Here is a 17,310-nt window from a genome sequence, read left to right on the forward strand (position 1 = left end):
GGCATGGGCGCCTAAAGGGAAATTTCTGAATTTTTTTTCTGAATTTTTGCCCCCAGCAAAAAAATATTGCCCACCCCGGCGTAGTGCCTCGTCACAAACCAACTTTTACAACTAGTTTAGGGATGGGCAAATTTTTTGGTCTGAGGCTAGAAATTGGATGGAGGACCATGAATGTTCATAAAAGTGGGGGTTAGGGTGCTTAAGGGGTGATGGCTCCAGCTAAGAATGCAGACTCTGGGGTAGAGCCAAAAATGAGTTCAGGATGTGGGAGGGTTCTGTAGGCTGGGACTAAGAGGTTAGGAAGATATGAGAAGGCTCTCAGCCAGGATTGGGACGCTAACTGGGGTTGCAGATTCTGGGGTGAGGACTGCAAGAAGGTATGTCAGACTGGAACAGAAGGGTCTGGAGGGCAGGAGGAGATGCACCTCAGGATCAGGGCACCACTTACCTGAAGCAGCTCCTGTAAGCAGCAGCCCATCCATCTCCTCCACATGGAGGTAGAACAACATGGCTCTATGACAGCGATCCCCAACCATTTGGGGTTGCCGGGCGACAGGGGGCGTGGCCGTTCGCCCGCCGGGTGCCCGAGGCCCCCCCACAGCCGCATTCCGGGGCCGGCACTCTCTCCCCCAAGCGCCGCGCGCCCGGGGCTGGCACTCTCTCCCCCAAGCGCCGCGCGCCCGGGGCTGGCACTCTCTCCCCCAAGCGCCGCGCGCCCGGGGCTCTCTCCCCCCCCCTTCCCCAAGCGCCGCGCGCCCGGCGCTGGCGCTCTCTCCCCAAGTGCCGCGCGCCCGGGGCCGGCGCTAGCGCTCTCTTCCCCCCCCCCCATGCGCCGCGGGGGGTGAATCCGCGGCGCCCCCGGGGCCGGCGCTCACCGTGCGCCACGCGCCCGGGGCCAGCTCCGGCAGCGCATGCGCCATGTGCCCGGGGCCAGGCCAGCCCTGAGCACTTGGCGGGCACAGAGAAATGCTCCATTTCCAAACATCTGGAAAATATGTAACAGCTTGGATTTATAAAGAACAAGCCTTATGGATGAGGGGAAGCAGTAGATGTGGAATACCTAAGCTTTAGGTCAGCATTTCTCAATGTGGTCCACAAAACCACTTTGAGAAAGCTGCTAACTGGGCGCTTCAGTGTGTCTATTTATCAGCTCTGTAGCCATGGAACAACACAACTCCCAATGGCTCTGGTTTGCCATTTGCAGCCAAAGAGCCGCAGGAAGCAGCAGGATGGCCCTTGCCACTTCCTGTGGCTCCCCTTGGCTGCAAACAGCAAACCAGAGCCAATGGGAGCTTCAAGGCTATGTGGCTGCGGAGCCGTTAACTAAATACACTGGAGCAGCCAGTTGGCAGCTTCCTAACGCATACGATACAGTCTCAACTGACCTCTTTATAAACAAAAAATGGAAATACAACCTACATGAGGCTGAATAACCATTCCCAGAGACAAGTTTATCAATGGTTGACAGTCATGTTGGAGAGGCATAACAAATGTGGTTCTGCAGAGGTCAGTGTTAGGACCAGTTCTGTTCAATATCTTCATCAATGATTTAGATAATCGCATAGAGAATATGCTTATAAAGTTTGCATACTATACCAAGCAAATGCTTTGGAGGATGGGTCATAATTCAAAAGAGGGCTGTCAAGCAATTTAAAAAATTGATTGTGATTAATTGTGCACACTGCCCCCTTTGAAATGCTGCAGCAGCATTTCAAAGGGGCAGTGCTGCGGAAGGCCAGGATCAGCTGGAGGCTTCAGCTGACCCCAGCGCCCCTTGGAAACACTGCCCCAGTATTTCCAACAGGCAGCACCACGGGAGCCAGGAATCAGCTGGAGTGCCTAGCTGATCCCCAACTCTACATTGTGCTGCCCCTTTGAGGCACTAGGGTGGCACTTCAAAGGGGCAGTGCTGCAGGGAGCCCGGGGTCAGCTGGGGACTCCAGCTGACCCCAGGCTCCTAATGTGCTGCCCCTTTGAAGTGCCAGAATGACACTTCAAAGGGGCAGCACAGCATTAACGCCTGTGATTAATGCATTAAAAAAATTAACGCGTTAATCACAGGCATTAACACACATCAATTGACAGCCCTAATTCAAAATTATCTGGACAAACTGGAGACATGGTCTGAAATAAGATAAAATTCAAAAAGGACAAAGGCAAAGTACTCTCCTTAGGAAGGAACAATCAGTTTTACCGATACAAATAGGAAATGACTGTCTAGGAAAGAGTATGGCAGAAAGGGATGCAGGGGTCATAGTGGACCACAAGCTAAATATGGATCAACAGTGTAACACTTTTGTGAAAAAAGCAAACACCATTCTAGGGTGCATTAGCAGGAGTGTTGTAAGCAAGATAAGTAATTCTTCTATTCTGCACTGAGTAGGCCTCAACTGGAGAGTGTCTAATGTTCGGCACCACAGTTCAGAAGAAATGTGAACAAACTGGAGAACATACAAAATGATTAAAGGTCTAGGAAACATGACCTATGAGGGAAGACTGAAAGAACTGGGTTTGTTTTGTTTAAAAAAAAAAGATTGACAAGGACATGGCAACAGCTTAAAAGTACATCAGAAGTTAAGGTTTTTTTCCTCTCTCCTACTTGTAAAAACTTTTTAAGATAGCAACAGGCTTAAATAGCAACATTAAGAAAGACTTCTTATTAGGGAAGTTAAGCATTAGAATAAATTGCCTCCATCATGGGAGATTTTTTAAAAGCAGGATAGACTTGTTAGGGATGATCTACATCAGTGATCCCCAACCTTTTAAGGCTGCTGGGTGCCCGGGGGCAGGGCCCACGCATGCACCAGGCGCCCGTGACGCAAGAATGCTCGGGCTGGCCCTGGCCACTAGGCGGGCACACAAATGCCCTGGCAGGCACCATGGCACACGTGAGCACTGCGTTGGGGACCACTGATCTAGATGGTGCTGGGTCCTGCCATCAGTGCAGGGGACTGGACAAGATGACCTTTCAAGGTTCCTTCAAGTCCTAGTATTCTGTGATTCTACTAGAAAAGATAGCAGTTCAACATTTGCATATTTGCAAATGAGGCTAAGCGTGGAATATCGCCGAGCCTCATTTGCATACCTAACGAGCAACCTTTTTTTCAGAACAAGCTCTTGTGCAAGAAGGAGCATCTACACTGCCCCTTCTTGCGCAAGAAAAACCCTCTTGCACAATGTCGTTACACCTATTGCTTTTCAGGAAGAACGGCATTGCGCAAGAGGGTTTTTCTTGTGCAAGAAGGGGCAGTGTAGACTCTCCTTGTGCAAGAGCCTCTTCTGAAAAAAACGGTGGCTCATTAGGTATGCAATGAGACTCGGCAATATTCCACATTTAGCCTCATTTGCATATTACTCACACAAGAAGCTGTGAGTGTAGACATAGCCTAAGACTGTAGATCAGGGGTGGGGAACCTTTTTTGGGACCACTGAGCCACAGAAAAATCAGTCAGGGGCCGCACACAAGAATAAAAAAATAAAAACAAAATCAACCCTCACTGACGTGGCCTAGTGAGGAGACACACACTCCCCACATTCCCCTTGCACACCAGAGCCTGGGGGGGCCAGCCTAGTAGATTCTGTGTGCGCCAGCCCTGTGGTGAGACAGCAGGGAGGCTGGAATGCCAGCATGGGCGCCCCAATGCTGGGGTAGCTCTGAGCCTTGAGGGCCAGATCCAGCAAGCCAATGGTCGCATATGGCCTCCAAGTTCAACAAGCATGGACCCACCTTTCTCTGTAGTAAATGGAGAACTCCATTTTAGCACCTCCCTACAACCTTCCACTCTCCATACCAGGCGACAGTACAAATAACCACGGCTTCACATATACTGGCCACAGTTGCTGAATGTGCAGTCAAAATAGAATGAAATAGAGTGATCATTTCCCTTGTTAAGTTCTGCTCCATTTATTTATTGAAAAAGATTTTTGCTTTTGTTTTTTTCCCCATCGCAGCTTTTGTTGTAAGTGGTTGATATACAACTTTTTTTTAATTAATTATTTTTTTTATTATTTTACAACATATGCTGCAATATTCCCACCTCTACTCAAAGCATCCATTATTTGTGATTGTACAGGACAAAAGCTCTCAGTCAGTGATACACAGTGTAATAATTATAAACAGGGATCGACAATTAGTGTAATCTACTCGCCCATGAGTAGATTACAAACCGGCACAGCCGCGCAGTGCAGTCCGCGCATGCGCAGCGTGCCGAACCACATGGCTGGCGAGTAGGGCTCACCGCCGCTTGGCAAGCCCTGATTATAAATGCTCAGCAAGAATAATAATTAAGATGCACTGACTATATTATTCATAAAGACACACCAAGGATGAAATAATTCCTAACAAGCCCTCACAGTTCAGGTCCACAGAGAGCACAAATCACCACACCATATTATGGGGGCTGACAGTAAAAGTTCATTTTCATAGCCTCCCACAGCCTCATACGTCTATGTTGGGCTCTTCTAATAGTTCTTGTACCTGGCTCTTCAAACTCATCAAAAAGTTCCTCCACATCTGCCCTCCACTAGGGATGTTAAATTTAGATTAATCAGTTACTCAAGTAGTCGATGAATTTCCATCTACTACTTGATTAGTCGATAAGGGGGGGGCTCTCGCTATCCCTCTGAAATGTACAGGAACTGCCCACAGTTCTTGTACATTTCAAAGGGAGAGAGACAGCAGGAACTGTGCTAGGAGAGAGCAAAGCAGTCCTCGCTGACATGAGTTCCCCTCTGTGCCTCTTCCTTTGAAATGTACAAGAGCTATAGGCAGCTCTTGTGCATTCCAAAGGGGGAGAAGCAGCAGTGGGACCAGCGCGAGTGGGACTGTTTCAATATCCACTCATGCCATTTCCCCACTGCCTCCTGCCTCCCGTGGAGACAGTGTGGGGAGGAAGGGAGGGAGAGAAGAGAACCAGCTTTTAAGATGGCTCCCCCCAGCACCGGCTTGTGCTCTCCCCTTGTGGCCTCTCCCTGATAGACGAAGCAAGGGAGTGGGAAGGGGGGAAGTGACGAGTGGAGTTCCTACTCGATTCCTGATATGCATTTGCTTATCAGATAGTCAACCAGTCGACTAGTTGCTTACATCCCTATCCTCCATCCAAGCAACTTTAATCCCTTTGCCTCACACACATTATGCAAGATACAACAGGCAGCTATAAGCACTAAAACTTTTTTTTTTTTGGCTGAGATTCAATCTTGTGAATAAACATCAGGATAACTTCAATCTACCAAGAGTACATTTAACCATTATTCTGGTCCTGCTTGAATAGTAGTTGAATCTTTCCATGGTGCTACATGACCTGTATGTCTTCATGAACCAGGAAAGCAAGGGATTGGCTGCATCTCCCAGAATTAGGGAGATTCTGCCAACAGTAATCCATCAGTAGGGAAAGAATGTTCTTAGCTGTAGTTCCATGTTCTTAAAGATGTGTGTGTCATGCACTGACCAGTCAACATTGATGTCAGTTGTGATCTACTAACACTTGCATAAACATAGAAAAGTAGCTCTATTGATAAATTCTGCAGTAAGGTGAAATGGTGCCAAAATAGGTATGTGTGCCTTTTATCATCCCACCACAGTTTAGGAACTTCATTGCAGCAAATCTGTTTATTTCATGTCATAGCCATTACTGAGAGCCACGCTCGTGGACAGCACAAGTCTATTATCAGCCCCCACTGTGGATTTTCAAACTCCAAAATCATTGCCCCCCGATTGGTAGGAATCTGGCATTATACAAACCTCCACAGCCCAACGGCCAACTACTTCTCATGTTCTCACAGCTCTCTCTCATGTTCATGGTTTGGGGAGAGTTAAAAACACAGATAGAGAATGAGCCTTTGTCTATCACTCAACACTAGCATCATGATCCAATCCCACTGGACAGCTCCATGCTTCTACTAGAGATGGCAAACAGCAAGAAGTGCCACATGGGTTTACAGAATCTTTTTAAAATGGTACAAAATGTATGGGCTATTGATGGCATTATGGGATGGAGAAACTACAGAATGAAAATTTAACCCTTGCTCCCCGTCACCTCTGGATGACTCATTTCTGTCCCCCCATGCAATGTCAAATTTTTCCAAAAGACAGTGTGCTGGATGGAGGAAAGTGGCATAGAGCAATACCTAACTATGGTATACTCCTGGGCTGTGTCTACATTAGCGCGATCTTGTGCCAAAGCATCCGCTTTTGCGCAAAAACATGCTGCCTACACTGGCGGGGAGTTCTTGTGCAAGAACTATGATGCTCCCGCTCACGAATAAGCCCTCTTGGGCAACCGTTCTTGCATAAGAGGCCAGTGTAGACAGGCAACATGAATTGCTTGCACAAGAAAGCCCGATGGTTAAAATGGCCATCAGAGCTTTCTTGTGCAAGACAGCGTCTACACTGGCACGGATGCTCTTGCGCAAAATTACATCTCTTGCGCAAAGGCACATGCCAGTGTAGACACTCTCTTGCGCAAATACTTTAACGCAAGAGTTCTTGCGTTAAAGAGTATTTGCGCAAGATCATGCCAATGTAGATGTAGCCCAGATGAGTATACATAGTGCTAATTCAAAGACCTTGGTACGCACACACACAAATGACATACTAACTGTGGCAGTTCTTTGCCAGCAGAACATGTGTTGACCAAACTTTATAATATACAACTGGCCTTGGGTTCCAGAAGTTTAAGTACAATGTCATACTACATGGAGGCTGTCCCCGACTTGTGACACGATCGGCTCCAGGGATAGCATCGCATGTCAGGTGTGTTGTAACTCGAGCTCACATTTATGACAGGCGTCGTACACCGTCGTAAATGTGGGGCCAAGAATGTAAGTTAGGGGATTTTGGCCCCTCCCGCACATAAGGAAAGGGTCATAAGTGCAGGGGGTCATAAATCAGGCCATCGTAAAGCGGAGGCCTCCTGTAACTTGTATGTTAAAGAATTTGCTATTTGGAAATAAATTTGCAAGAAAGCAACGTATCTCAGGATATATGCAATCGACTGTGTAATCATGTATACTGTGATTACCTCATCAAAGAAGGAGTAGTTTCTGAGCAGCAGCTGCTTAGAAATCCCCATCTGTGTAAGAAGCATGCTGCACATACTATTTTAGCTCACGCTTCTTTGGCCAGTTACCCAAAGAGAACAGCAAACTGAGCTCGATAGAATCCTAATAAACCAACTCAAATTTATTTCTCAAGTACAGTGTAATGAGACTAAGAACCTGTTAAAAGCCTCAACAAAAGCTTCAGAACTTTGATAAAATCACTCAAGAATATTCATTTATGTGCCAGTCAATACAGCTTTCAATTAAGTTTCAGAAGTTTCAAAAAGTTGCAATTAGAGATGTAAAATCATGTTTAATTGGTTAACTTGTTAAACATTAAACAGTTAACCAATTAAGGAGGGGTGGGCTGGACTGGAGTGGCTGCCCTGTTGCAGAGAAGGGCTGCTCTGGCTGGCTGGCCATGACTGGCAGGGAGCTGCTTCAGCCCCTATGGGTTAACCATTCACACCCTTAGCTGCAATTATGCAAAGCTGAGTTGAAATAGTCTAAGAAACAGCCAGTTAACTCATGATGAAATGTCAAAAAAAAATTCTCTCTTCGACACGTGCAAACTATATGATTAACCAATAAGCCTAGGCGTATCTGTTAATCTTGTTAAATACACACATTCCCACCCTCCCCCACACACACACCTTGCTGCCTCAGGGGGCAGCAGGAGCTGATGCTGGGAGGTGCTGACTCCCCTCCCCCACTGGTGCCTCTATTAGAGGCAGAAACCACCAGGGGGTGGGCAGAAGAAGGGATACTTCTGTGAGCACCCCGTGGACAGAGTCTGCTCTGCATGCTGTGGAACAGCCCCTGTCCATGGCGAGCCCGGGCCTGCCACGGACAGAGGCTGCTTTGCAGCAGCAGTCCCTGTCCATGGGGGGGTCTGAGCACTGGGCCCACTGTGGACAGAAGCTGCTCTGTATCACACGGAGCAGCTTCAGTCTGTGGGGAGCTTGGACCACCCCATGGATAGGGGCTGCTGCCACCCCGCAGGCAGCCAGTCTGCATGGGGAGCTGGTTTTTAAAATGGGTCCCCACACACCTGGCTCCCCCTGCCACCAAGCATTGCTGCCTCTGATTCAGAGGCAGCAGCACAGGGTGGCAAGAGGCTCCCTGGAAGTGGGGCTGGAAGCACACTGGCTACCAGCCCAGCCCAGCCCACGGGGACTATAGAATAGTCATGTAACTGCTAAGATTTCATACAGTTACACAACTATTCAATTACCCAATATCTAACATCCCAACTTGCCACCACACAAACCCAGCCGCTTAGTGTGACAGTTGAACTGATTACTGGCTGTGACAGTTTCCATAGATGCAGAAAATCTACAGACCCTATTTTTTTTAAATAAATTACAGTTTTATGTTATAGCAGAGAAATTATAATTATTGCTAGAACATGTATTTTGTAAATTGCCTATTAACACTTTGTAAAATCCTTGAAGAGTTTTCCTTATTTGGAATCAGATCAAAAGTAAACGGTTCTGAAAAGTTCTGAAGAGCAATACTTAACCATAGTTATATTAGTGTGGTTTTCACTTTGAAAGTTACTCAGACACTTGTTAACTTTAAATTAAACATATAGCTAAGACTTCTTCCTTGCCACTGATTAAGTATAGCAACTTTGATTAAGAAACCTGACATATGAGAAAATTAAGTATTAGATAATTATATACCCATGTTTATTAGTGATATAGTATTTAGTATACAGATACGAAGGTGAGATGTTCTGAACAGAGTATAGAAGCACCGAACACCGGAACAGTTGTTCCATTATATATAATGTATTTGCTTCAATGAAACCATTTTTTATCTTGTTATGGAATTAATATGAACACCAAGTTTCATATTACTGACAGTCCCCCTAAGGAACTCTCTCTCCTACTTAGCCAGATGCACGAAGCTGCATAAACTATCTCCAACATGAGAATATAAGCAAAATACTTCTCCTGTTAAGCATTAACATTCAGCACTCTAAATAAAAACCCTTGGTTTAACATGCAGTGAATGGATTATACATCATCTATAAACTGAATAGCAAAAATAATCCATTAATGCTAACAAACAAGGGATGTAAGAGGTTAACGGGTTGCCCAGTAAGCAGCAAGCCTATTTACCGAGGAACTGGTTTACCTGCCTGGCCAGCTAGATCCAACCCCTATGGTGGTTATCTGGTCAAACAGTATAATTTTAATCGTTTAACTAGTTATCTATTATAATGGGCTTTTATTGGGGATGTGAATGGTTAACCACGGGGCACACCACAGGCAGGGACTACTCTGACTGGTTGTCCAGAGTTGACCCTGTCTGTGACAGGACTGGCCCCGTTCTCCTATTTTCCCTGCCTCTCCCCACAGGAAGGGGCTGCTTCAACTGGCCAGATGGTTAATTAATTACATTGGATTTTACATCCCTAGTTTTTACAACAGTACAACAAATTCAGATTTGGCAAACAAGTTATTGCTTTTTCATTACACCATCTCAATTTAACCCCAATAGGTAACACCCAAAGAATATTATCTTCTAAAGATCATCCAACTGACTTTAACCATAAGCATATGTTCTTCTAAGAGCAGGAGAGGAGTCAAAGGTGACCCCAGGTAAAATCCAGACCACCAGATACTTTTGGATGGACTGCAAAATTTAGTTATTACTACGGTCTTATTTGGAGTCTAAACTTCAACCAAAAAATGTAAACTTGGGCAAAAAAATTGTTTACCCCTCTTCAAGGGCATCTTTCATCCGACGCTGAGGAATACTACAGTACGAAGTCTAACACCACCAGGAGATAAAAGTGAATCATTATTGTACAGACCCGACAGGAATACCAGGTACAACTAATCTGACCCAATTCAGGAAGGAAGCCTGGGGCAAGGCCACAAACACTTCTCTCAATAGGCAATGCCTACAATATTAGTCTAACTTCTCCACAGTGCTCTTGATACTTGGCAATAACGCTGAATTGCAGGGATGGCTTCAGGAGCCCCCCCCCCCCGCAAAGGGGCGAGGCTGTGCTGCATCATCACCTGTGCAACGAGCTTCCCACCACTCTTGAGACAAGTCACCTAACCCGGGATTTTCCAGAAGGGCCGAAGACAGCGGCGACCAACCAGTGCTGAAGCCGCTGCTGCTATAGCGAACTAGCCACACTCAACCCGCCACAAGGCCACGGCTCGTGGGGCTTCTCTGCCTACTGCCCCCCCGCAGAGCCCGGCTGCCCAGGGGCCTGAGCGGAAGCGGGCCGCTGGCGCGCCGAGCCAAGGGCGGGGAGGCCGCCAGAGCGTCCGGGGCGCCCCCCAGCAAAGGGCCGCAAGGAGCGGCTGCCCCGGGGAGGAAGCTCCGGCCGCACCGCCGGGAAGGGGTCCCTCGGTCACGGGCTGCGAGCTAGGGCGACGGGGACCCCCCCTCCCCCCCCCCTCCCCCTCCCCGCATGGGCCCAGCTCTCTCCTCACAGCGTGTGTCGTTGGCCGCGACCGTTAGCCAGGCCGGCTCCCCGCCGCGCGCGCGCAGGCCTCATCCAGGCTCCTTGCCGCGTGCGCCCCGCCCGCCACGTGCCGCTCACCTACCGGGCCCCGCCCACCTCTGCGCGGTGAGCGTGCGCAGTGACGGGCTTGAACGAGATCCGGCCCCGGGAATTTGGCTGGGCTTGAGGCACGCCCCCTGCCTTCTCCCGCGTGCTCAGCCTCCCTACCACGGAGCTCCCTCCCCCCTCCATGTGCTCCCTCTCCGGCTGCGGGGCTTTGGCTCCAGCAGCTCCCAGCCTAGCTCCGCTGCTATGCAGAGGATCCACACTGGCGTAAGGGCGGGGAGAGACGAGAGCTGCGCTGGCGACACTGGATCAATTTATTAAGCGAAAGCCCATGGAAGCTCCTAGGGTCTTGATTTGCCTAAGTCATGCTTTTTGAAAAAAACGTAAAAAAAAAAATAGTCTCGCAGCACCTTATAGAATAACAAAACATGTAGCTGGCATCATGAGCTTTCGTAGGCACAACCCACTTCTTCAGATGAATGGAGTTGTTAAAGGTCCAGTTTAAAAATAAATAGTGGATGGGGGCAGAGAAGGGGGAGAAAAGGAAATAAATAGTCAATTAGTGTTTCTATGGTACATGAAGATAGTAAGAAGTTGCAAATAGTTCTTAAATTCCCATTGTTTGGTTTTTTTTGCATCATTAGGGTGTGGAATGTGACATGGAGACTGTAATTGACTTTTTCTTTCCCTTTTTTCCTTCTCTTCCTCCCCTATCCCCTATTAATTTAGAAACTGGACCTTTAATAACTCCAGTCATCTGAAGAAGTGGGTTATGCCCATGTAAGCTAATGATACCATCTACATGTTTTATAGTGATAAAAATGTAGCTGTGTTAGTCTGGTGTAGCTGAAACAAAGTACAGGACCACATAGCACTTTAAAGACTAACAAGATGGTTTATTAGATGATGAGCTTTCGTGGGCCAGACCCACTTCCTCAGATCAAATAGTGGAAGAAAATAGTCACTATTTTCTTCCACTATTTGATCTGAGGAAGTGGGTCTGGCCCACGAAAGCTCATCATCTAATAAACCATCTTGTTAGTCTTTAAAGTGCTACATAGTCCTGTATTTTGTTTCATCTACATGTTTTGTTAGTCTTTAAGGTGATGCAAAACTATTCATTGTTTTTGTAAGTTTTTCCAGTTACAGACTACCCTCTGAAGCTTTTGATCGTGCTTTTTTGTTTGTTTTTTAATAATTGCCTCACCATGATGAGCCTTGCAGTCATCCAAATCCAGCTTGTTTTACTTGCCACGGCTCCCGTTGGCTGCAAACAGCGAACCGTAGCCATGGGGAGCTGTGAGTTTCCGTGGCTGCAGAGCTGGTAAATAAACAAACCATAGCGCCCCAGTAACAACTTTCTCAGAGTGGATCTGTGGACCACTTTGAGAAACTCTGTCATAGAGGAAAGAAAGGGTGACTAGAATTTTAAATTCTGAATGCCATGCACGGAGGAGCTGTTATGGGCTAATACAGAATGTCTGGTGCTGAAGATTTCCTGGAGTTTCCCATCTGTGCATTATTTACTCGGCTAGAATGGAGCAGGCCCCCAGCTGTACTATAACACGTGTCAGAAAGGTGAACATTACAGTAAGTGAATGGTATGTGATTCAAAAGGAAATGATCACAGTCTCACAACCTTGGACCGACAGTTCTTCCTTGGTCTCTGTGTTTATTAAATATTCAAACCAAATCCCACAAATTCCAGTCACAATGAGTACAACACCCAGTTACAAACAAAAACATCTGAACTCTCTCCATGCCAGACTCTTTGTCCTGAGAATGAACAAGTCAATTTCATGCCACAAGCCCTTGTGCCAACTGCCATTTTGTCACTTATCTGGGTTTTTTCCTCTGCCATTGATAGCAACTGAATGATTGCAAAAATAGTCTCAACTAGAGTGTCCCAGGAGTCATCCTATGTCTGAAAACAGGCAAAACAGCTTTGTTGTAAGTAACAGAGAACTACTGCATTATCAACTGCCAGGGGTCCAAAGAAACTACACAGCAAATGTCTGTCCTATCTTCTTTAACAAGATAGATGCTGAATCCTCTGAAAAGGTACAAAAGTCAATTGTCCACAAACTTGGCCACACAACAGTGCTTACTTAAGGATTAGCCAAGTAAAAAGCGTTCCATCATTCCTACCTAGAGGCCAGTAGTGGATTCATGTATACACCCACGAGGCCTGTGCCTAAGGTTCCTGGCCAATTTTGGGGCCCTCCACAGGAGCACCTGGAACCTGTATAGAAGTCTGGGAACCACTGATGCTGTGACTGTGACTCTGTCCCCTGCTTTTCTTTCCCCTGGGGATCTGCCCCCTGTTTAGGCCAGAAGCTGGAGCTAGGCAGTGATAGGAGCTTACCAGGGGGCTCAGGCCACTGTGGGGAGCCCCAGATCCTCCACCTATCCTGGACATTGGGCCAGTATGCCGAAGAGCAGCCCCCAGCCTGTGTCTCCATCCCCTGGGATTCTCTGCTCAGAGCAGGTGGAACATGCAAGGCTTCTCACAGCAACCCAGCCTTCTTGGACAGCTCTTACTACTTCCCAGCTCTGGTTTCTGGGGACAGGGCCTTGAGTGGAGAGAGAGGAAGAACAGAGGGTGGGGCTCAATGACAAGGACAACTCAAACGTTCTTTGTGCCCACAGCTCCAGTAAATATTAATTCACTTCTGGGCACATGCAGACTGTGTCTAATGCCTTTCCCACTCAGAACTGTTCAGTATAGGGCAATGAAGTGGGTTTAGTGAGTGGGTTCATAAGGGACTTGGTTCTGTTATCCAAGCTAGCTGCTTGTTTTACAGCTGATTCTAGGCTTGATTTATAATGAGTTCAGGTGCAGTTAATAATATTGCAGATTGCTCCCATCAATACTGTCTCTGCTGCTCTTTGTCATGCAACCATTTCTGTACTTTGCACTCTGAATGATACCTGAGACTGCATTTGCATATTTAGTCAGCAACCTATCCTATGCTGAATAATGCACACTACACTGTACTGTGGTGTATAAGCTTATGGCATCATGCTTAACCTGTCTTTTTCTCGCACTACCACATACACTCACACTGTGCTCTGCAATCATAATACCTATGTCTATCTCGGTCTTTACAAACAGCACTCATCAACACAACATATCAGTGCCTTACAGGAGTCAACCAAGATCTCAGTAGGCCATTAGATCAACTTACCTACTTACTTGCCTCATGATAATTAATTTGCAATTTGCACTATGCATCTTCAAAATCCTGTACGCCCATTAATTAATTATACCTTTTTGTTTGCCACATAGAAAATAGTAGTATGCTGTCCTTGAAACACATTCTGGGCAATTTGGTCAGTCAGCATCTTAGCTTATTTTTAGTGCATTATTATTTATTTTGCAGAAGAGTCCAGAGGCTTCAGTCAACATCACGTATCTATTGTGCCCCATTCTGTATAACCACATGCAAGAGCATGATCCCATGATTTCTGCCCCTTACAATTTACAATTTAAGGACACAAACGTGACAATATCATTCAAATGCCTACATTCCTGACGCATGTTCAGTTCAGTAGCGAGGCACCCAAATGACAATGATGCACAGTGAATACACAACACCATCCACAATTATTTGCATCTGCAAAAGTGAACGCACTAAAAGGGAGAACTGGGCTTGAAAAAAAATCAGGTCCCTAAAACTTAATTTTTAATGATGTTTAAATAGGTAGCATTCCCTCTCTGCTCCAGATAAAATCTGTATATACCATATAAGGTCAAATTTACACCCTAATTATAATAGTATATAAATATAAATCTAAATTCTCCCTACAAGTCTGGATGTTCCTAAAGTTTTCCACATTGCTGTTCCATTTCTTATGTAAGAAAGTTGAGGGTGAATTACAGATGTCCATCATTTACTATGAATGAGTGCTTATTATGGTGCCACAAGGGTAAGTGAGGGATGCTTGGAAGTTACCACTGTGTATTTTTGTCGCTCAGTCAAGAAGGAGCAAAACCCAAAGGGCACAACAGGCCTCATCACCGTATTCAAGTCCCATTGAGTGGGATCCATACCCAATGAACCCAGTGAAGCTCAGACAACATACACAATCATATGTTGCATACTTGCCTACTCTACTGTAAGCAATGTCTTCCTCTAATGTCATGAATGGATGGATCTTATTTTGTGGGTGGAGCTTGGATGACTACCACCAATTGTTCCCCTGCAATTTGACATTAGTTTCCCTCTAAATTAGTGTGTGGATTGTATTAAACTCTGAATACACTGCAGAGCACTGTTTACTGCAGATTTGAGACTGCGTCGGGTCCTACCCTCTAGAAATGTCAGAGATAAATTCCTCTTGCCAGAGTTCATGCTGCTGTAGGAACTGAGTTCATAACAGACCACATCAGAGGCCTGGTCTACACTACAGCGTTAGTAGTGACCAAGGCAGTTTACAGTGACCTAGCTCTGTAAGCATCTATATTAAAATGTTGCTCCTGCCTAGGTAACTCGCTCATCATGCCAAATTACTAACTCAACCTCCATGGGATGCATAATACATAGATTGACCTAGTTAGGTCAATGCAGTGTCAGTATAGGCACTGCATTACTTATGTCAGCTTAAGTGGCCTCCAGTATCCCAGTGCCCTGCCATGATCACTCATAACCCCTCTGCTCTAGAGTTCTGCACATTTTTTAAATTTAATTTCCTTTTTGCTTGGTATGGAGATTCATCTAGTGACTACCCAGGCTCCATGCTGCAGATGTGTTCCTGCCTGCAGTACACAGGAGGTATTGGATCTCCTGGGTCTATGAGAAGAAAAAGCTGTGCAGATACAGCTGCATCAGAGCTGTAGAAACATGAGGGAGAAAGACTGTACCACACGAAATCTGGAAGGCAGACCAGAAGGCAAGGAAGGCTAGCAGTTACTCTGGCACAAGGCTGCAGACAATCTACAAAGTGTTGTAAACCATCCTCAACAGAGACTCCTCCCTCCCCCCCGCATGTGCCAATGCCACATGGACACTTTGGAGGAACCAGAGTCCCAGATCTGTACAGTGAACAGTGAGGAGGAGGTGTTGGACTAAGAAAAGGAGGAATATGGGGGACAGGTGACTGGGTGACTCCCTACATCCAGTGATATAAGTAGCCAAGAGCTGGTTTTGACTCCAATGCAGCTAGATCAGTCCCAATAGTTAAGCACAGGTGGGCCTAATGCAGAGGAAGGAATCTCTGTTCATTTTCTCTTTTTTAATAATTCTAAAAGAGGTAGTGAAATAACCAAGCAAGGTAGAGCCACTAACTGCTTCTCATCCCCCTGTACGATGAGACCCCCCCAGGGGGGTCCTGCCGAAAAAATTGTATTTATGTGCACTAGGCTCTACTGTGAATCTTCTAGAAATCTTGAAGAAACTTTCCTGAAGATAGTCTGCAATCCTCTTTCAAAGGTTTTCTGGGGGAGGACTACCTTATTTCTTCCTCTACAGTAGGATTCTTCCCACACCACTCATCAGTTACTTCAGCAGGCCCCATTTCAGCATACAAGCTAGCAACATATGGCCCCGCATTCTAATGTCCAATTTGCCGCCCTTCCCAGACTATACTCATCATGGCTGGGTCTCCAGCAATGTAGTGCTTGCAACTTGTGTGGGTCAAGGGGAGTTCAATGTACTAAGTTTCCATTTATCTTGTGAAAACACTCACAATAGTACCTCTGTGCATTGTATCTTTTGCATCTGGAAATGTGGCCTTGAGGGTCTCTCCATCCACACTAGCAGATCTGTGCAGCCAGATAAAGACGAGAAGAAAGTGGATGCAGGATGATTATCTTCCACGAGATCTTGCAAGCTTTTTGTGCTTTGGATGATGGACACAAGGCTCGGAGAATCACCCTTCCACCTTCATGGACAGAATGGGTAGGGATAGCATAGAGAAGAGAAAAGCTCAGGGAAAAGAAAAGAGGCTTGCAGCAGCAGGAGATGCTAGTGTGACCCTCCCACACAGGCTAAGTCTACACCTCAGAGTTTTTGCGCAAAAACTCGCAGAGCATCCACACTTAAGGTGCATTTTTGCTCAAGAAAAAGTACAGGGCTTTTTGCGCAAGAGTTATTCCTCTTTCTACGAGGAATAAGCCTTTTTGCGCAAGAGCTCTTGTGCAAAAATGTGTGTGTGGACAGACAACAGGGCTTTCTTGCACAAGAGCACCTGTGAATGGCCATCCTAGCTTTCTTGCACTGCAAAAGCACATGGCAGTGTGGACACGCTTTTGCGCAAGAACTTTTTGCAGAAGATCTCTTCGGCAAAAAGTTCTTGCGTAAGAAGCCTGCAGTGTAGACGCAGCCTTAGTGAGGGTCACTGTTCCATGTAGTGGCACTTAGACCACTTACAGCGAGAGATAACAAGGGAGCTCTACGGCCTAAGCTTTATAGCTCACATGGTAGAGACTCCAACACTAAGCTCCAGAGGACCTACGTTGGAATCTGCACAGTAGTGGTTATACTAGCACTTCTCAAGCAGCAGACAAATATGCTGGCGAATCTTGCTGACCTTCAGGTTCAATAGACCTGTGCTGGCTTTCCTCTACAGCTCATTCTAGAACGTCTCTGCATTTTATATCCTCACGGCATTAGGAGTCATTACATTCCCCTCTGAAGAGAGTAGGAAACAAGATAGGCACATATGTGTTTGTGAAATGAGAATGACTATTCTTTCTCTTCAAAAGTTCTTCCACCTGTATTTATGAAGATTCA

General features: G+C 46.3%; 1 protein-coding gene across 10 annotated transcripts in view; it reads right to left on the reverse strand.

The window, feature by feature from the left end:
- Positions 1-17,310, reverse strand: part of TDRD1 (tudor domain containing 1) — an 80,160-nt gene that overhangs the window by 61,859 nt on the left and 991 nt on the right. For 4 of the 10 annotated variants that reach the window (XM_075935431.2, XM_075935432.2, XM_075935433.2 and 1 more), the window contains exon 1: positions 10,614-10,762. The exons of 1 other annotated variant lie outside the window; for it this stretch is intronic. In XM_075935431.2, coding sequence (XP_075791546.2) covers positions 10,614-10,762 — 149 coding nt within the window. Of the gene's footprint in view, positions 1-10,073; positions 10,455-10,499; positions 10,763-17,310 lie in introns of those variants that run through there. 5 more of the 10 variants (XM_075935434.2, XM_075935436.2, XM_075935430.2 and 2 more) reach the window with 4 other exon arrangements.

Source organism: Pelodiscus sinensis, chromosome 8 (genome assembly GCF_052426305.1).
Source record: "Pelodiscus sinensis isolate ZL-2025 chromosome 8, ASM5242630v1, whole genome shotgun sequence".
Classification (NCBI taxonomy): Eukaryota; Metazoa; Chordata; order Testudines; family Trionychidae; genus Pelodiscus; species Pelodiscus sinensis.